The 21,644-nt window shown below is 46.1% G+C and overlaps 1 protein-coding gene across 1 annotated transcript in view; it reads right to left on the bottom strand.

Moving 5' to 3' along the window:
* Positions 1-21,644, bottom strand: part of BARD1 (BRCA1 associated RING domain 1) — a 120,949-nt gene that overhangs the window by 86,168 nt on the left and 13,137 nt on the right. The window contains exon 4 of the mRNA XM_068123508.2: positions 1,677-2,302. Coding sequence (XP_067979609.2) covers positions 1,677-2,302 — 626 coding nt within the window. The remainder of the gene's footprint in view (positions 1-1,676; positions 2,303-21,644) is intronic.

Genomic DNA, 21,644 nt, shown 5'->3' with positions numbered 1-21,644 from the left:
GAGGCATTTTAGAAGTTTGGTCAAGGCGAAAATGCGGCGTTACTGGGCAAGCATTATGGTGTTAAAGACGTAAACATCCGCTAAAGTAAGAAATGTGCAGAAAACATGAGGGGTGGTGAATGCTCTGGTTTTACATAGCGTGCAAGGGTGACTCCCGTAAACCAGTCCAGCACATGGCGCGCGAGAGGACTGAGCCCAGAACCTGAACCCACTATTTCCAATGGTCTTACTTTACGTTGAGGTTTCCAGGAATGCAACCAAACCCCACATAAAACAAGAGTTTATTGTGTTTTAATTAGGTTGAAGAGATGGTTTCACATGTCCTGGCATATGTTAGAAGCTCAACAAAATGAGTGATCAGATTTGCTCAACCGGTCAGCCTATGTTATCTTTCAGGATTGGGTCATTAAGAAAAAGAAAGAAAAAAAACAAGCAAAAAACAGAAAAAAAACACAGACACAGACACAGTTCAATTTTGAAGAGGGAAGATCTTGAGAAAATCAAATCATTTCAGCTGAAGAAATTATCTTAAGTAAAGTATGAAACAGGGTAAGAGAAAAATGTTCTGCCAGGTGCAGGTTCCGAGGTGGTCCCACACACCCACAGGTCACAGTAAAGGCTCCATTAAATAGTTTGTGTCTAAATCGTTCAATCCATATTCAAGCAAGTCGTCACAATTCCCCACAGAAGCCATTAACGCCCTTCTAAACTCAATGGATTCAGTCTTGAAACCATTTTAACACTTGCTTGTTTGTTTAAACAAAAAGGTTAAACTTGTGGAAGAACTGCAACACAGAAGAAAACGGTTTTGCCATTTTGGAAAAGTTTGAACATTCATATTTGTGCAAACATGCTGGTAGGAAGGATTTAGTACTCTATAGACTTTCTATATCCAGATTTCTATATCTTGTTCTAACCCCTGACTATCTCCTCTCCTCCCTCCTTTGTGCTTTGAATATTTCCCTATTGATTCTTCTTTTTTTGCAATTGTTTTTATGTTTTGCTATGCATTATGTTTTGCACTCTGTCAAAGCGTCTTTGGGCTTCCTGAAAAGCGCTATATAAAATAAATGCATTATTATTATTATTATTATAAATCATTAGAACGCCATTTTTAAGTGGGGAAGACACATGGTTCTGCCGAGTGAAAATCCAGTTTGGTCATTAAGGAAAAAAGAAAAAGAATACAAGTCAATGTCTAGTTCTGTTGAGACAGCACAGGCACGACTCTCTCATCACATCAAATCATTACATGACAAAGTTCTGAGAGTTATTGGGATTTCTGGCAAGCACCAGTAGAGCCCCCAAAGCTTTGCATTCAAAAGAATACCACATAAAGACAGCTATGCAACTATCCTATTAGCATGGTTTATAGCAAGGGGTTGTGCAAAAGAGTTATCCTGTGGTTTCCAAATGCAAAAACTGGTTTCGTGACGTGAAAAAGCTCGACGACAATTGGCGAGATAGTGTATCTGCATCAAAAGTGGTTGGATACTTTAAAGGGATATCAGAGAAAATTCCTAACCATGGTTCATAGATCCAAACTTGGTCCATAGATCAATTGTCAACTTAGTTTGATCCAAGCTTCATCGCTGTGCAAAATTTCAAAAAATAAAAATAATAACTTTCATACACCACAATGCAAGTAAAAAGCCGAGATTGCTCTGTTTACTTACCTTCATGTGGACATTTTCTATGTTTTGCAATGGAACTGATGACACAACGAAATTGGTGTTAACTGGAGTTGAACTGTTTTCCTTCCCCATTGTTGGCTGCTCCAAGATAACGCCACCAGAAGTTAGGCCTTCTTGCTTTGACACAGCATCATCCTCAATGAACTCAGTAGTACCTCTGTGGGTATTTCCGTTTCCATCATTGCCACTCAACGTGTCGGTGAGGAGAACAGAGTCAGACACAAATGAAACAGCCTTGGTCAATAGCTTCTTTGCATCAGCACCTTGCCCTTCATATCCACTCGTATTTCCTTTCTTATTTGTGGAAACCAGCCTTCGCCTGATCGACACACATCCGCCTGCAGAAGAGCGACGCAGTGTCCTTCTACACAAAGGCTTCTGTGGAGAAGGTGAACCTTTGAATTCAAACACCGACGGTGATGTTGGCGTGCCCAATTGAACTGTGTTTGTGCCGTTGGTGTTGGTGGGCTTGTTCTCTTTCCCTTGTGCAGGGGTCAGTTTGACATAGCATTGCAGTTTGCCCCTCTGTGCACTGAAGTACTTGTGAAGTGGCTTATTTTCAGGGCATTTCTGCCTGGTTTCAGAACCACACTTTCCATGAGAACCATCTGTATAGGATATAAAAGACAAGCACATTTGGATAGGATTAGAAATTGTGAAAAAAAAAAACATGGTACAACTAGAGCAATGTGACTGTCGCCAATATGCCTCCGCATAGTCCCACAACGGGTAGACGCCCTCCTTCAACAACACAACAACAACATGCATTTTAAAGGCCATTTTCCCTGCTAGAGCGGGGGTTAGCCTTGCGGTCCCCATGACAATCTTCTCCTTTTTGCCCTATTTTCTGCATCTCTCCTTGTTAACCCCCTTGCCCGCATTTCTTCTTCCACCATCTTTAGCCAAGTCTTTCTCGGTCTTCCCCGTCTTCTACTTCCTTCTACATTCATTTCCATCACTCTTCTCAACCAGTCACTTTCATCCTTCATCAACACATGACCAAACCATCTCAACCTGTTCCTCTTCACAGCATCAATCACAGGCTCTATTCCCATCATCTTTCGCAATTCATCATTTGTCTTCCTCTCTCTCAACGATACTCCGCACATCCGTCGAACCATTCGCATTTCCACCCTTTCCAACCTTCGTTGCTGCTCTACGTTCATTACCCATGTCTCGCTCCCATAAATCATAACACTTCCCACACATGCAGCATACACCTTTCCCTTCAGCTTCAACGACACTCCCCTCATCATCAGCACGCCACTCAATTCCCGAAACTTCAACCATGCACATCTCACTCGAGCAACCGTTGCCGAGTCTGATCCACCTTCTCCATTCAGCATGTCTCCGAGGTAGCAAAATATTTTCACACCTTCCAGCTTCATGCCGTCTCCAAGATCCAACTCAACATTTCCTCCATCTGCAGCTCCCTCTGTGCACACCTTACATTTGAATGTAGCTGCCACACTGGTTAATGACCCTCTCAGACCACTACATTTTTGATGAACCCACTCAGCGCACATTGTACACTGAATGGAGTTCACTCCGACACCCTTCCTACACACAGCACAGGGCCACATCCCAGTTCTTTCCACCTCACCACATGCTTTACCACTTGCCATCACCTTCGTCTTTCCGATATTCACCTTCAGACCTTTTGTCTCCATACATTCCTTCCACATGTTCATCTTTTCCTTCAGTCCATCCATACTTTCCGCAATCAACACCAGATCATCTGCATACAACAACTCCCACAGTAAACCCTCCTTTACGTTCTGAGCCAGCACCTCCATCACAGCTACAAATAGTAGTGGACTTAGTACCGACCCCTGATGCACTCCCACCTTCACCTCAAACTCACCACTGTTCCCGTCCTTCATCCTTACAGCTGTGCGCGCTCTTTTGTACATTGCCATCACTACTCTGATCAACCATTCCTCCACTCTTAACTTCCTCAATGCCCATGTCAATACTTTGCGTGGAACCCGATCGAATGCTTTCTCCAGATCAACAAACCCAAGAAACAACTTCTTCCTCTTCTCCATGTACTTCTCCTGAAACTGCCTCACAATGAAAAGCGCGTCTGTCGTTCCTCTTCCTGGCATGAATCCAAACTGCATTTTGTCGATCTTCACTTTCTTCCTTATCCTCCTCTCCAACACCCTTTCCAATACCTTCATTCCATGCTCCAATAACTTTATCGCTCGGTACGAGCCACACTCCAGAGGGTCACCTTTCCAGTTGTATAGAGGGACGAGGGTACTCAGTTCCCAATCCACTGGAATGCGGCCTTCTTTCACCACCAGATTACAGATCTCTGTCATTGTCTTCACACCCCAACTTCCTGCTGCCTTCAACATATCTCCCGTCGGCCCTCCCGCTTTTCTACCCTTCATTGCTTTTATCGCTTCCTCAACTTCCTTCTCAGTTATCTTCTCTGCCGGTCCTAAAACTGGGTTACTCTCTATGTTGCCATTCCATTCATTCTCTGTATTCAACAGCATTTCCATATATCTTTTCCATCTTCCTTTAATTCCATCTGGGTCGACAACGATTTGTCCCACTTCATCCTTCAAGCAACTCACCCCCATCACATCACACCTCTCTTTCGCTATCTGCTTTGCAATCCTGAATACTGCTTTCTGACCCTCTTCCGAATCCAAGCGTTCTCCGAACATTTTCCTACATGCCTCCTGCGCCTTTGCTACCTCTTTCTTTGCAGCCTTCCTGGCTGCCATATAACTTTCATGCTCTGCTGTTTCTGCTCCCGTACCTTTCGCCTTCTGCCACTCCTTGAACTTCTTCCTCTTCTCGTCAATCCTCTTTCCAACTTCATCATCCCACCACCATGTTTCCGAGTGCCTCGGTGGTCCTTTTGTCCATCCACATACCTCACCAACGGCTCCCAACAGACGAGCTTTCATTGACATCCAACCACTTTCAAGCTCAACCACATCATCCTCGACCCTACTCAGCCTCTCTTTTAATGCCTCCCTTACTGTCACCTCTTTCAACCTCCACACCTTCATTCTCGGTTGGTACTTCACCCGCCGAGCTCTCCTCGCACCTGTCACCCTTACGTCGCAGACAACCAAGTGGTGCTATGAAAAAGCCTCCTCCCCCGGGATCACCTTTGTGTCCCGGAGGTGCCCCCTATCTCGCCTACACACCATCAGGTAGTCAACGGTTATCGTCGACCCACCTGACGTGTATGTAACAAGCTTATTATCCTCTTTCTGGAACTGAGTATTACAAATCAACAAATCAGCTCCATCAGCAAACTCCAAAATCCTTTCACCTTCTCCATTTCTCATACCATATCCGTAACCCCCATGAACTCCGTCAAAACCATCCATACTCCTTCCCACATGTCCATTTAGGTCTCCTCCTACCACAACAACTTCCTCATCTTTCACGTTTTCCATCAGCTTTTCTATCGCACACCAGAACTTGTCCTTCTCTTCAACGCTTCGACCTCCTTCACTGTCCTAAAAATAAACAAGTTTGATTTAAATCACTTCAGCTGTTTTTAAGTATCACATTTTCACCAGCCATGACAGGTTTCACATCGATCGGTGATGCAGTTTCAGAGAAGGGATTTTTTTTAAATGTCGGCTTTCAAGCTGATATGGCTGTCATACCACGTGACATACGACCTTTAAGAATGTACATTCTGCATATGTATGGGTAGGGGATCACGTTTGTGAAGCTTCGTGTTGATCGGATAAGGTTCGTTTTCCGATCCAAGATGGCTGCCAAACCACGTGACCGACGACATCATAATTTTCAAACTATATGCAACAATGGTGTTAGGTGATATTTGTAAAATTTTGCATCGATAGGATAAGCGGCGTCGGAGATATAATTATTTAATTTTTTTTTTTTTTTTTTTTTTTTGTATACAAGATCGAGGCTCGTGAAAGAGCGAACATTAATCACACAGAAAGACAAACCGACACATAAAACATATAACATCGGGAGCGGTAGACAAGATGGGGAGAGAGGGGGAAGGACACAAACACAACATTTGAGAGCACGGACCGAGAGACATGGAGACATCGAGAGATCTGAGAGAGGGCGAGGGCTTTGGGGGGGGGCATGGGAAGGGGGCGGTGGGAGAGGTATAAAACATATGGACACTGCCAGGACTTCCAGGAAAGAAGTTGGAATTTCAAACAAGGTGGATCTGGGGTGAATTAGCGGGGGTAGAAAAGATCAAGGTTTTGGATGGGGGAAGATAAGAGATGGTGGTGAACAGCTGTTTTAAAGACCTGGAGGGAGGAGTGGGATTGAAGGGAGTGAGGGAGTTTGTTCCAGAGGCGGGAGAAAAGAGGAATGAAAGAGTGAAGGTGAGCAGAGAGCCGAGATTTCGGCAGTTTAACCATCAGAGGGTTGCTGGCAGATCTTGTGCGACCTGTAGGAATATTTGGGGGACAGAGCACAGAGAGAGCTGGGGGTGCAAGGCCGGAGAGGAGTCGGTAGAAGACAGAAAGACCACCTACCTGCCTGCGGTGAGTGAGTGAAAGGCCCTCAGAGATAGCTTCATCGCGGGATATTCCAATAATTCTGAAAGCTTTGGTTTCAACAGCGTGAAGCCGAGCTAGGTGTGAGGCAGGAGCACCGGCCCATAGGGGAGAACAGTATTCCATTGAGCTGCGGATGAAAGCCTTGTATGTGGTGAGGAGCTCAGGTGTGCCGAGGAAGGACTTCGCACGACGGAGGATGCCCAGTCGGCGACTGGCTTTGGAGGCCAGCTTGGAAATGTGGTTTTCGCAAGAAAGATCATGGCAGATAGTGAGACCCAAAATCTTGAGCGACAGAACTTCTTGGAGAGGATTGTTGAGAAAGTAGATGGGAGGGTTGTCCAGTCGATCTTTTCGGAGAGACATAGTAAGAGTGTGAGATTTGTCAGGATTGAAAGACATGTTCCACTTGTTTGACCAGTCTGTGATTTTGTCCAGGTCTTCAGAGAGTGAGGAGGCAGCAGACTGCCGATCTGAGGGAAGAGGAATGGAGCGACAGAGAGTGGAGTCATCAGCAAAGAGATAGAGAGGATTTTCGAGAGAGTCAGAGAGATCATTGATGAAGACCAGAAAAAGCACGGGGCCCAGAACACTGCCTTGGGGAACTCCAGCCTGAACAGGAAGAGGAGATGAGAGAAACCCATTCAGGGCCACACGTTGACGACGACTAGAGAGGAAGTCCGCCAGCCATGCGTGGAGATTTCCATGGATACCAAAGGAGGAGAGTTTGGTGAGCAGAGCGGGGTGCCAGACCGTGTCGAAGGCACGTGATATGTCGAGGGAGACAGCTCTAATTTCCTGTTTGGCATTGAGGACCTCCATCCATTGTTGAGACAGCAGAAGCAGCATGTCCAGAGTAGAGTGACCTGGTCTGAAACCAAATTGATGATCAGAGATCAAGCCATTGGAGAAGAGGAAAGATTTCATATCCGAAGCAATGATGGATTCCATGACTTTGCTGATAATTGGGAGAAGGCTGATTGGTCTGTAGTTGCTAGGATCTGTTTTTGCACCTTTTTTGTGCAAAGCGGTGATGTTGGCTGATTTCCAAGCAGATGGCAGTTGACCTTGAGCAAAAGAGAGGGTGAAGAGAACAGAGAGAGGGTGAGATAGAGCAGCAGAGCAGGATTTTAGGACCCGTGGGCTGATGCCGTCGGGTCCAGTTGCAGAATCAGAGTCGAGGGTTGACAGAAACTTTTCCACCTTGTCAGGAGGAAAGGACACGGAGTCCAGGAGCAGCAGGGTACGACTGGGTATGGTGGGTACAGAGAGGGATGGGTTTGGGACACAAGATTTAGAGGCAAACACAGAGTTGAGGCATTCAGCTTTTTCACGTGCGGAGTCAGCTGTGTGGCCGTTTGAGGTAAGGGAGGGGATGGAGGGGGAACAAACACCAGAAACGGATTTGACCAGACGCCACCAGGATTTGGAAGAGGGAGACAGATAAGAGAGTTCGGTCTTGAGAACGGAGAGATATTGTTTCCTGGCTCTCCTGAGGGTGGACACACACTTGTTTCGGGCTTTGTGAAAGGAAATGAGATTTCCTTCCGTTGGATTTGCTTTCCAGGAGACGAAGGCAAGTTGTTTCTGGGCAACAGCCTCACCACAAGATTCCGTGTACCATGGACGGGAGGAAGGGTATGACAACTGAAGACGAGATGGGATAAATCTGTGCATGAGAGAGAGCAATTTACTTTGGAAGAATTCCCAGGATGAGTTGATGTCAGAGGTGGTAGAGATGGGAGACCAGTCCAGATGATTGATGGCTGCTTGAAGACCGTGCCAGTTGGCCTGAGTGAAATGCCAGACTCGTCGACGCTGAGCAGGCTCCCTGAGGATGGTCAGAGAGATGTCCACTTTCACAAGGACATGATCAGATGATCCGATCGGAGCAGAAGAAGAGCAGCAGACATTTTCAGGGAAGTTAGTCATAACCAAGTCCAGAAGAGAAGATGTTCCGTTGACTGAGATCCGGGTCGGGAAATTGACAGATTGTGTCAGTCCCAGTGAGTCGCAGAAGTCCTTTGCTGAAGAGCCATGGCTGGTGAGAGAGGTACCCACACCCAGCCAACTGGCATGGTGACAATTGAAATCACCACATATGAGGAAGAGAGAGTTGGGATGAGTAGATAGAAGTTGGTCCATATCATCAGACAGCGAGATGTAGATGGAGTCATCACTGTTTGGTGGACGGTACAACACACATATGAACAAGAGGTGGGAGCGAAGGGGAAGCCGTAGCCAGAGGTATTCCTGGGGGTGAGGTGGAGAGAGTGCAGTGCAGGGCGAGTGAGGAAGAGAGTTTTTGATAAAGATAGCAACCCCGCCTCCAGGACGAGGCTCAGGTCTATCATACCGGAGGAGGGAGTAGCCCGGAAGAGATACTATGGAATCAGAGACATCATAAAGGAGGAAAGTTTCTGTTAAGCAGATCACGTCTGGTTTGACAGAAGCAACCTGTATGGAGAGATCAGTTAAGTTTGAACGAAGGCCCCGGATGTTTGTGGTCCATACCGTTAATGAAGAGGAAGGGGGAGCATCAGATACAGAACAGGGGGGAGGAGGGGTAGGGTAAGAGGTGGAAGAGATAGGGAGAGCTGTTGAAGGTGTGTCAGAGATTTCAGAATAGCTCGGAGAAAGGGAAGGATGGGGCGGACAAAAGGTTTGATGGTGATTTGGTGAGCCACAATGAGGTGTTATTTGAGGAGGGGGAAGAGCGAGGCAGAAGGTTGGGGGAGATGGAGGTGAGAGTTTGAAGGGGGAAGAAGCGGGGAGGACGCTTTGAGGAGGGGGAGTGAGAGGGGGGAAATTGAGAAGCAATGAGGGTGGGGAGATTTGAAGGGGAGGGGTGAGGGGGGAGTTTGGGAGGGAAGGGACAAGGGGAGGGATTTGAAAGGGATGGGATATGGGGGAGATTTGGAGGGGAGGGGTGAGGCAGGAGTCTAGGAGGGGAGGGGCGAGGGGGCGTCTTGGCGGGGAGGGGTGAGGGGGTAGTTTAGGAGGGAGGGGGCAAGGGGGGAGATTTGAAAGGGATGGGTGATGGGGAAGATTTGGAGGGGAGGGGTGATGGGGAAGATTTGGAGGGGAGGGGTTATGGGGAAGATTTGGAGGGGAGGGGTGAGATTGGATTTTTGAAAGTGTACGATTTATGGGAAACGAACATTTATTGCAAAATGAGTTTCTTGTGACCTTCGAGTTAAAAATACGTTTAAGGACGCTGGATGGAGGATGGAGTGCAGGAGAGTTTAGGGAATGTAGAAAAAAGGCACTATAGGAGATGGATATTTTTTTGGGGATGAATTGATTTGGTGAGCAAGTCGAAAGCAGCCTTTTAAAGAAGAAGAAGAAAAAGGTGTTATAAAATATGACGGAATACATAACTTGAGGGGAAAGTGTAAACATTGAAGGTTAATGAGTGAAAACTATCTGGGGAAATGGGGGAGAAACACGTGGTCGAAGAACGAACGACCGAATAAGAATGAATAAACGAATGAGAACAGAGAAGGAAATGTTTTTTTTTTTTTTTTTTTTTTTTTTTTTTTGAGTTGAGATTTACACAAGGAAGTAGGCTATGGGTGAAAAGCCTGGGAATACAGAGAACGAAAGTTATTGGATCACAAACGACGGACCGCTGAGAGAAAAACAAAGCCTCAAGGTTGTACAGTGCACAATGTACAAGGCCTCAAGACACGACACGGCAAACAGACGATCAATTTATGAAAGATAAACACCGAGAAACAACCAAAGTTGCACACAATAACTTCACACACCGAAAGATAAATACAGTTTCGACAAAATACAATTGTGAACAGACTTAACTTCGAAAAACGTGGAGACCGTGTGGAGCTTCGAAAATCCCTCCCACCGTCTCCGAGATATCGCGAGATCTCAATTTTTCTCAATTCTCAGTGGCCATATTTTCCTTCAATCCAGTATGGCTGCTACACCATGTGACCAATGATGTTTTCGTGTTCATGTTTTAATTGCCATGCCAAGCCTATGACACACGTAAAGTTTCAAGTCAATCAATTTGGGGGTTTGCGAGAAGATTATTTTTTAAGGTTTTAGGTTAAATCCAATATGGCTGCTGTTACGGTTTGTGACCTTTTTCTTCTTCCTTCCCCTACACCCCCCTGTGAGTTAGACCAAGTGGTTTGGTCCATGGCTATAAAGCCTATGATTGGCTGTGGAGCAGGGTGTGGCCAGGAAGGTGATTCAGAGGAGTGAGTGGCCATTTTGGAGGAAGGCTTATGGCAGTGTGCTTTTTCGGGGGTTGTGGAGTGTCCAGCTGCAATCTCTCTACCTGAAGGGTGAGGTTGATCGAACTCTTGCTGCCTGCCTTGGGGCCTACTCGTGGACTTGCCTACTCCTACCCTCTCGTGCTGGGCCTGCACTGGGGCCTTCCGTGGGGCCTACTACTGGGCCTGCCGTGGGGCCTACTACTGGGGCTGCCGTGGGGCCTGCCATGGGGCCTACTACTGGGCCTGCCGTGGGGCCTACTACTGGGGCTGCCGTGGGGCCTACTACTGGGGCTGCCGTGGGGCCTACTACTGGGGCTGCCGTGGGGCCTACTACTGGGCCTGCCCTAGGGCCTACTCGTGGACTTGCCTACTCCTACCCTCTCGTGCTGGGCCTGCATTGGTGCCTACTCTTGGACCGGCCTACTCTTGGACCTGCCTACTCTTGACTGGCCTATTCGTGGTTTTCCCTCTCTTCTCCCTTCTTTGTTTGCTGTGTAGGAAAAGATTTTCGTGTGATAATCGATAAATAAAGACAGTGTGATTGAAGGCTTGGCTTGGTGTGCTTCAGGGCTTGGTGTGCCCTCTATACAAGGGGAAAGGTGACCCTCTGGAGTGTGGCTCGTACCGAGCGATAAAGTTATTGGAGCATGGAATGAAGGTATTGGAAAGGGTGTTGGAGAGGAGGATAAGGAAGAAGGTGAAGATCGATTAAATGCAGTTTGGATTTATGCCAGGAAGAGGAACGACAGACGCGCTCTTTATTGTGAGGCAGTTGCAGGAGAAGTACATGGAGAAGAGGAAGAAGTTGTTTCTTGGGTTTGTTGATCTGGAGAAAGCATTCGATATGGTTCCACGCGAAGTATTGACATGGGCATTGAGGAAGTTAGGAGTGGAGGAATGGTTGATCAGTCATGATGGCAATGCACAAAAGAGCGCGCACAGCTGTAAGGACGAAGGACGGGAACAGTGGTGAGTTTCAGGTGAAGGTGGGAGTGCATCAGGCGTCGGTACTAAGTCCACTACTATTTGTAGCTGTGATGGAGGTGCTGGCTCAGAACGTAAAGGAGGGTTTACCGTGGGAGTTGTTGATTGCGGAAAGTATGGATGGACTGAAGGAAAAGATGAACAAGTGGAAGGAATGCATGGAGACAAAAGGTCTGAAGGTGAATATCGGAAAGACGAATATGATGGCAAGTGGTAAAGCATGTGGTGAGGTGAAAAGAACTGGGAAGTGGCCACGTGCTGTGTGCAGGAAGGGTGTCGGAGTGAACTCCATTCAATGATGTACAATGTGCGCTGAGTGGGTTCATCAAAAATGTAGTGGTCTGAGAGGGTCATTAACCAGTGTGGCAGCTACATTCAAATGTAAGGTGTGCACAGAGGGAGCGGCAGATGGAGGAAATGTTGAGTTGGATCTTGGAGACGGCATGAAGCTGGAAGGTGTGAAAACATTTTGCTACCTCGGAGACATGCTGAATGGAGAAGGTGGATCAGACTCGGCAACGGTTGCTTGCGTGAGATGTGCATGGAATAAGTTTCGGGAACTGAATGGCGTGCTGATGAGGAGGGGAGTGTCGTTGCAGCTGAAGGGAAAGGTATATGCTGCATGTGTGAGAAGTGTTATGATTTATGGGAGCGAGACATGGGTAATGAACGTAGGGCAGCAGCGAAGGCTGGAAAGGGTGGAAATGTGAATGGTTCGGTGGATGTGTGGAGAATCGTTGAGAGAGGAAGACAAAGGATGTATTGCGAAAGATGATGGGAATAGAGCCTGTGATTGAAGCTGTGAAGAGGAACAGGTTGAGATGGTTTGGTCATGTGTTGAGGAAGGATGAAAGTGACTGGTTGAGAAGAGTGATGGAAATTAATGTAGAAGGAAGTAGAGGACGGGGAAGACCGAGAAAGACTTGGCTAAAGATGGTGGAAGAAGAAATGCGGACAAGGGGGTTAACAAGGAGAGATGCAGAAAATAGGGCAAAATGTAGAAGATGGTCATGGGGACCGCAAGGCTACCCCCGCTCTCGCAGGGAAAATGGCCTTAAAATGCATGTTGTTATTGTTGTTGTTGTTGTGTTTATGTATGTACAGTCATGTGAAAAAGTAAGTACACCCCATGTAAAGTTTTGACTTTTTCAACATACATCAACATACAGCTATTTGATCTTCATTTCAACAATATTGAAAGATAAAGGTGATATAATATAACAAATATCATGAAACATTTACATTTTGTAGTCCATTGTATAATTTAAATAAACATCAAGGCAAATTTTGCATGTGGAAAAAGTAAGTACACCCTTGGCTCCAATAGGTGGTATTGCCCCCTTTGGCAGAAACAACCTCAAGTCGGCGTTTCTTAGAACTGTCTACCAGTCTCTGACATCGACTGGGAGAAATTTTTCCCTACTCCTCCATGCAGAATTCTTTCAGCGGTGCGATGTTTGAGGGATTTCTTGCATGCACAGCTCGTTTCAAATCCCCCCCACATCTCGATGGGATTCAGATCCGGGCTTTGACTTGGCCATTCCAGAACCCTCCATTTCTTTCTTTTCAGCCATTCCTTGGTGGATTTACTGGTATGTTTAGGGTCATTGTCATGTTGCAAGGTCCACCTTCGGTTGAGCTTCAACTTTCCGACAGATGGCCTCACATTATACCCAAGCACCCTCTGGTACAATGAGGAATTCATAGTGGATTCTATGATGGTGAGCTGCCCAGGCCCTCATGCAGCAAAGCTGCCCCAAACCATAATATTTCCAGCACCATGCTTTGCAGTTGGTATCAGGTTATTGTGGTCAAATCCTGTCTTTGGTTTTCGCCAAACAGGTCTTCTGGTACTGTGGCCAAATAGCTCTACCTTTGACTCGTCTGTCCAGAGCACATTGTTCCAGAGGTGCTGGTGTTTGCATCGGTGTTCATTGGCAAACTTTAGTCTTGCCCCGATGTTCTTTCTGGACAGCAAGGGTTTCCTCCTGGCACACCTGCCATGTCGATCAAATTTGTGCAGCCTCTTTCTAATGGTGGACTCATGCACTTTGACATCAACAGTGGCAAGAGCTACCTGTAGGTCCCATGATGACATTCTGGGTGTTACGGCCTGAAGCACACCAGACCAAGCCTTCAATCACACGGTCTTTATTTATTTATTATCACACGAAAATCTCTTCCTGCACATAAAACAAAGAAGGGAGAAGAGGGAAAAACCCAAATAGGCCAGTCAAGAGTAGGCAGGTCCAAGGGTAGGCAGGTCCAAGGGTAGGGCGGTCCAAGGGTAGGCCGGTCCAAGGGTAGGCCGGTCCAAGGGTAGGCCTGTCCAAGGGTAGGCCGGTCCAAGGGTAGGCCGGTCCAAGGGTAGGCCGGTCCAAGGGTAGGCCGGTCCAAGGGTAGGCCGGTCCAAGGGTAGGCCGGTCCAAGGGTAGGCCGGTCCAAGAGTAGGCCGGTCCAAGAGTAGGCCGGTCCAAGAGTCGGCCGGACAGTAGGCCCCAGGGCAGGCCCCGTAGTAGACCCCAAGGCAGGCCCAGTGGTAGGCCCCAGTGCAGGCCCAGCACAAGGGGGTAGGAGTAGGCAAGTTCAAGAGTAGGCCCCAAGGCAGCTGAGCAGTCGGCCCCAGGGCAGGCAGAGTTTAATCCAAGTCCACCGTCAGGTGCAGAGGTGGCTGCAGAGGTTGATCCGGCATAAGTCAACCTTCAGGTACCGAGGTGGCAGCAGGGGTTGATCCGGCATAAGTCAACCTTCAGGTACAGAGGTTTCTGCTGACAACTCGACGAGCACACGAAAAGGCACTCCGCCATGAGTTCTCTTTCAAAATGGCCCCTTTCCCCTCTGAATCACCTTCCTGACCCCTCCCCTGCCCCACAGCCAATCATAGGCTCAATACCCATGGACCAAACCACTTGGTCTAACTCACAGGGCGGTGTGGGGGAAGGAAGAAGAAAAAGGTCACAAACCGTAACACTGGGGTTCTTAGAGACTTCTGTCAGCATTTTGCGGTCTGCTCTCGAGCTGAACTTGCTGGGGCGGCCTGGCCTGAACAAGTTGGCAGTTGTTTGGAATCTTCTCCACTTGTAGATGATCTTCTGGACAGTCGAATGATTGATTTCAAATTGTTTGGAGATCTTTTTAAATCCCTTCCCAGACTTGTCGGCATCTATAACCTTCGTTCTGAAGGCCTCAGAGAGCTCTTTTGATCTAGCCATGGTGACACCGCACACTTCAACAACAAAGAGCAAACCAAACTAAATGTCTGAGGTGTAAATAAGACAGGTTCCTCCAAGATCCTCTCTGACGATGTTCTACTCATTTGCACCTGAGCTGGTGCACCTGATTCTAATTTTAGGTATTTGAAGTAGTGATAAATGTAGGGGTGTGTTTACTTTTTCCACATGCTAAATTTGCATTTATGTGTATTTAAATTATACAATGGACTACAAAATGTAAATGTTTCATGATATTTGTTATATTATATCACCTTTATCTATCAATATTGTTAAAATGAAGATCAAATAGCTGTATGTTGAAATATGTTGAAAAAGTCAAAACTTTACATGGGGTGTACTTACTTTTTCACGTGACTATATGCAGGGGTCGAAATGATCGACGGCAAAAGCCGGCGTGACCAAGCTATTTGCCGTGCTGCCCCCAAACGTTTCATGATCACTACGGCAGAGAGTTGCTGTGCCCTTTTTGTCAATAAAGCATAATAATAGAGACCAAAGTATGAATAAAGTAATGATGAAAACAACAAACTGACTTCGTCGGCTTTCGTTTTCTCAGTGCAGAGGACATCCCCATCATCTCTGTGAGAGCCAGTGTTGAGGTTGCTGCTCTTGCCCTGAAGGCACAACTGGAAACTCCAGGCACTCATGTTCAGAAGTTTGAGAGGGAAGTGCAGGAAGCCAACACTGACTCTGACACTGAGGATGGGGACAATCAGACCAAGAGGCTGAAGTACAGGGATCTGGAGCTTTATGGTCCTAGAGTACCATCTGTTGAGGAGTTTCAGGCTGGACCCTTGAAAACTGTAGTTGACAAAGTGATTGATTGTTTGGACAAGAGATTTAACGAGTTCTATGAGAATGAGATCCTGATTGCGTTTGAGGTGTTTGACCCCAGCAACATGCCAAAGGGCAAGGACACCCTTGCTGCCTATGGCATTGCCAAAGTCACTTACCTGAGCAATCACTTTCAGCAAATCATTGAAAGAAATGGTTGTGATCCAAGTCAAATACAAAGAGAATGGCTGTCCTTGAAGCTTGACATCAGCAGAAATCATGGAGAGGAGTCCAATTTCCTAGGTCTATGGAAGACCATTCTGACAGAAAAGGGCCACAAATACCCTAATATACTTCATCTGGTGCAGATCTGCCTTGTGTGCCCAGTGGCCACATCACATGTAGAGAGGCAGTTCTCAGCAGTGAAGCATATTATTGGGGATTGGAGGCTAAAACTAGGGTTGGGTATGCAGGAACACCTTCTGCGCATCAGCACAGAAGGGCCCGACCCCGACGACTTTGATCCTACACGTAGCGTTGCCAGGTGGCATTCTATGAGTGCATTTGGACGTAGGCCTGATACTACACCCCTCTCCCCCAAGGGTGATTGAATTGTAATCATGTATACCTGACTCAAGACTGAGTCAGTATCGAGTAAAGATGATGTCTGATGATGATGAAAAAAGTTCAACTCTGTCAAACAAAAGTTCAACTTTGTTACATGGACATGATGACAATGCAGTTCTGACTGAGTTGAGTTGAGTTTTGAGAGAAATCAAATCTGAAACTGTTATTGAGATTCAAATTCTAAAAATACATTATTAAAAAGTTTAAGTTGATTTACTTGTTCTGTCAAACAAAGGTTAAACTTTGTTACATGGCCATGATGACAATGCAGTTCTGAGTTGAGTTGAGTTTTCTGAAGCTGTTTATATTCTAAAAATACATTATTAAAAAGTTTAAGTTGATTTACTTGTTCTGTCAGTAACATTTCCCTGCCTGTTTAAGTTACCGACACTTTGCCTTTGTGCCCACAAGAATAATTCTAGATTGCCTTGGTGCCCCCCAAACTCAAAAGAAAATGCCTTGGTGCCCCAAAAAATTTGAAGTCATCAAAGGCAAACATTGCTGTGCCCTCCCTACAGAGTAATTCGACCCCTGTATATGTATATATATTGTCGTGCGAATCCCTCCGGTTAATATCAGGGACCGCAGAAGACCAGAACGGCTTTAACGGAGGCGACGATCAACACGGATTGTGCTATCAAACGCGGGAAGAGAAGAAGGGAAGAGGGAAAAGCGGGAGCGTGTAACTGTGGAAGGGGAACAAACTCAAACGGACACAAGATTTGCAGGGAATGGAAAATAATACAATGGTTTATTTGCAATAAGGATCGGGACAGGGAAACGCGATATTAAATAAAAGTCCTAAATTGGGACGTCCCCACAACTCACTTCAGAAACAGCACACAGGAATGGATTAATAAAAGACAAGCGTTACGCCTAGGTCCCCCGTCGGTGAAGTGTTGCGAGTTGACAAAGTGGAAGACGCAAGGTGGCCATCTTGGATTTTGGCGTGGCGACCCAATTTTCAATAGCGTTCTTCCTTGTGCCTAGATACACCCACACACCAGATTAGAAGTTGGTACTTCGCTTATTTTTCAAGATATTCATCTCACAATGTTCAGACATACATGGCGGTGGCCATATTGGATTTTGACGTGGCGACCCAATTTTCAATAGCGTTCTTCCTTGTGCCTAGATACACCCACACACCAGATTAGAAGTTGGTACTTCGCTTATTTTTCAAGATATTTCGCTCACAAGGTTCAGACATATATATGGTGGTGGCCATCTTGGATTTTGACGTGGCGACCCAATTTTCAATAGCGTTCTTCCTTGTGCCTAGATACACCCACACACCAGATTAGACGTTGGTACTTCGCTTATTTTTCAAGATATTTCGCTCAAGGTTCAAACATATATATGGTGGCGGCCAGCTTGGATTGTGACGTGGCGACCCAATTTTCAATAGTGTTCTTCCTTATGCTGAGATACAGCCACACACCAAATTAGAAGTTGGTACTTCGCTTATTTTTCAAGATATTCATCTCACAAGGTTCAGACATACATGGCGATTGTATGGCCTGGCAATACATGGCGATCAGACATACATGGCCATCTTGGATTTTGACGTGGGTTGCACCCACACACCAAATTCGAATGCGGTCCTTCGCTTGGGCACGCACACACGCACGCCCGCACGGACGGAGGGGAAAGCCATAGTCCCCCTTTCGCTCTGTGGTGAGACGGGGGACAAAAACGTCGTGTACGTGTGAATGTAGGGTGCGGTCTTATCTGTCCGTTGTCTTGCAGTGTATCGTCCAACACGGCTCCGAACTCCGGCGTGGAGAAAACCCTCCGTCCGCCTCGCACGCCCTCATCGTTCGCACACGAGGTCCCGCCCGTTCACAGCACTGAGCCTCGCTCCTGCACCACGCAGATGGTGAACCAATGACCACCCAAGAAGCGCAAGAGCTTCAAGCAGAGATATCGTGCAGCGCCAAGAGACCAAAGAGGGACGTGCAAGAGACAGAGCTGGAGCTTGAGCTAGAGCTGCTCAAATGTCATGCAACGCAAGACAGCCAGAGATAACCAAGAGCTCCAGAGACATGCAGCGCAAGAGGGAAATGTCATCCGGCACGCCCTTTTATAGCCTGGGCGGTGACGTCAGCCTTGGCACGCCACCAACCAGCGCCTTCCCTCCAATCACACGTTCCCAGTGGCGTGGTCAAAGCTCGTGGTGTAGCTGACGGCGGCCACTGGTGGTGCCTCGATCTGGCTTCTTCCAAAGTCGTTGTAAGGGAATGGGATTTAATTACTGTTGCACTAAAGGGCCTATCTAAGTGTTTATATGGGTATGCATTGCCATAAGGGACAAAGGTTTGATTACCAGGTGTAACACACAAGGGCTGTTATCTTTAATCCCTACAACTACCTAGCACATGAACATCCAGGTATACTCCTTAACCGACAAACCAGACTAAACACAGAGAAATTACAGGTAGATTCCCTATCGCGACAGACGAAGCATGTTACCTATTCAGATCTAACTGACTAGATATTCATCTACCCCACCGACATAACAATATATTTGTATATGCACGTGCACAAACTAACGAACGGTAACTGCAAGCTGCGCTTCACTTCCGCTGAACTTGGGGACGGTGAGTGAGCTTTGGCGTGGCTCTTCTTTTTGTACGCATCTTCTATACATATCACACATTTTATACACATATCACTATACATACTTGTCTGATATACATGCCTGTTGTTTCTGTATACTAAGAAGACCTTTGTTGGTCGAAAGCTTGTCGAGAATTAAAGATCGACCGTCCTGAAGCTACGGTCGCGTCTTATTTAATCTCCCGATTATATATATATATATATACAGACTTGGCATTTAATATGGAATTTTTTTCTTTTTCTTGACTTGGGTTTACTTTCTTAACTCAGTATATCAACCTGATGAGTTTCTTTTACACTTTGGTGATTTATTTGTTAAAAGAACCATGTCACTGATTGTCTGTCGCAGCAAGAAGTCAACAACAGGATTATATCACAGGTGGCGTGGCAAAATGTACGGACAGGTGCATTTGTTGATTGGCTTCACAGTCGGGTATACAAGGGTTGTTGCGTTCTGTATTAGTGGAAAACAACTGCTGCACATCTCCAAAAGTTATTGCTGCTTCCTCTGGAGATGGTCCGTCAACTCGACTATGCTGTTTGTCATGGAGTGGTGGCTTTACGAAATTACGGCATGAAACAGCGTGCTATTGCTGGGCAGTATGGCATCACTCAAGGTCAGGTGTCAAAGATCCTGAAACGAAATGCTCAGATGGGTGTCCCGACTCCAATACCGACGCCAGGACGTCCACGCAGAACCACAAGTAGAGATGATCGCCAGCTGCACCGGTTAGTCTGCAATGGCCGTACCAAGACAGCTAATCGGCTTCGGGCTGAGTGGCAGCAACTGACAAATGCGCCTGTATCCAGAAGGCTAGTCAACCAACGACTGTCAAGTCAACAAGCAGGCTATCGTGCCAGGCGTCCCCTGGGAAAGCCACGCCTGACCAGACAACACCGCCAGCGCCGATTGCAGTGGGCCAGAGAGCACCGTTAATGACAGCCAGGACACTGGAATCACGTGACCTTCAGTGACGAGTCTAGATTTCTGGTCTGTCGTCAAGATGGCCGCGTCCGAGTGCGCAGACAAGTGCAGGAAGTCCACAACGAAGATTGTATAGTGCCAAGAGTCCAAGCTGGAGGTGGTGGGGTGACCGTTTGGGCTGCTTTTCATGCAGGGGGCAAAACTGACCTGGTTGTTCTGAATGGAAACCTGAACCAGTTCAAGTACAGGGTCATTCTGGAAGAAACATTGCTTCCATTTGCTCATGCAGCCTTTTGAGGAAACTTTGTATTCCAAGATGACAATGCACGACCTCATCGTGCTCACATGATCCAACACTTTCTTGCTGACCGTGGTGTAGAGCATATGGAGTGGCCTGCCATGTCTCCGGATATGAATCCGATAGAGAACTTGTGGGCAGAATTAACGCGTCAAATCGACAACTTGGACCAGCAGGCTACCTCTGTGCGTGAATTGCAGCAGACTATTGTCACTGCATGGCAAGCGATTCCTGTCCAAACCTTGGCAAATCTCGTGAACAGCATGCCTCGACGTGTACGTGCTCTCCTGAATGCTCTTGCGGGTTACACGAAGTACTGAACTGTAATTTTACTGTCCGTAATCCCAGTCGTAATTTAACTTTTGTTTTTGTTTAAAAAAAATTTGGCTAATGTGCAAAATAAAGAGATACTTCTGGAAAACGTACAGATGTTTAACACAGTTCTGTCCATGAATTGAGTTCAACATCAGTTTACATCACTTTCAAGGATCAATTTATTTGTTTTGAAATGTCAAATGTGGTTTTTGTTTCTTTTAAAGGTCACATTAACAAAATCGAGAATAATTTCAACATAATTCCAATGAACTTTTGGTTCGAAGACATCTTGAAAAGTAAGTTCACCCCCACAAAAAAATATTCCATATTAAATGCTAAGTCTGTATATATATATATACACACATACAATCATACATGTATATATATTAGGATGGTTCTTAAAAATGAAAGTTAGAAAAGTGCTCCTAACACTTAAAAGTTTTTGTATGTATGAAAAAACCCTTGTGGTGAAATTTTAAGCCATTTGGACGAAAGTTAGGGGATGCACACAGAGTTTGTAATTTCACATATTTGGCTCGCATAAATGTTCGGAGTTCAATATTTTCTCCACTGCTATACTTGTGATTTTGACCATTACAGTTGACCTTTGTCCTTGCTATGTACTGCACATTTTGAAGTTGTTTTTAAGTTAATTGAATACAATACAGCTGTACTCTGGTGTATGCCGTTATTCTCATTGAAAAGTACAATCGTCTCCTGACAAGGGATGAAGAGCAAACCCAGTATCTGCTTCAAGTTGTGACAGAACATCGCAAGAGGTTTCCCAATTTCAGGACATTAACGCTTATCGGGCAACATTGAATGGCTCGCAACCATGAGTCACTGTGAAACCCCTAAAACTTGATGTATTCAAATTTTTTTTGCCTTATGTAGCTAAGAACCACCCTTGTGTATATATATACAGTGGTACCTCGGCTTACGAGTTTAATCCGTTCCGTGACGGAGCTCGTAAGCCAAATCGCTCGTAAGTCAAAGCAAATTTTCCCATTCAAATGCATTGAAATGCTATTAATCCGTTCCAGCCTCAAAAAAAAAACACCAATTTTTTTTGTTAGGTGCTTTTAAATAACAAAAATGTACTTTATAAATAACAAATAATGTATAAACAAGCACGACCTCGTATATACTGTACATAATACAAGAGAATGTAAAGAAATAAACTGGACCTCTATCCATGAAGATATGGAGAAGTTGTTGTTTGTGTGGTTGAAGGAGAAGCAGCTCGCAGGAGATACCGTGACCGAGAGCATCATGTGTTTGAAAAGATTGAAACTCGGATATCGAGCACGGACCACGAGGTGTTATTTCTTTTTTCTTAATCTCGGTTTCAGTGAACTTTTGCTCTGTGCTCACGTGTACTGTACCTGTACCTGTAATGGTACGTCAG

This window comes from Myxine glutinosa, chromosome 7, assembly GCF_964187855.1.
Source record: "Myxine glutinosa chromosome 7, kmMyxGlut1.1, whole genome shotgun sequence".
NCBI lineage: Eukaryota > Metazoa > Chordata > Myxini > Myxiniformes > Myxinidae > Myxine > Myxine glutinosa.
This window is presented reverse-complemented; position numbering and strand designations above follow the sequence as displayed.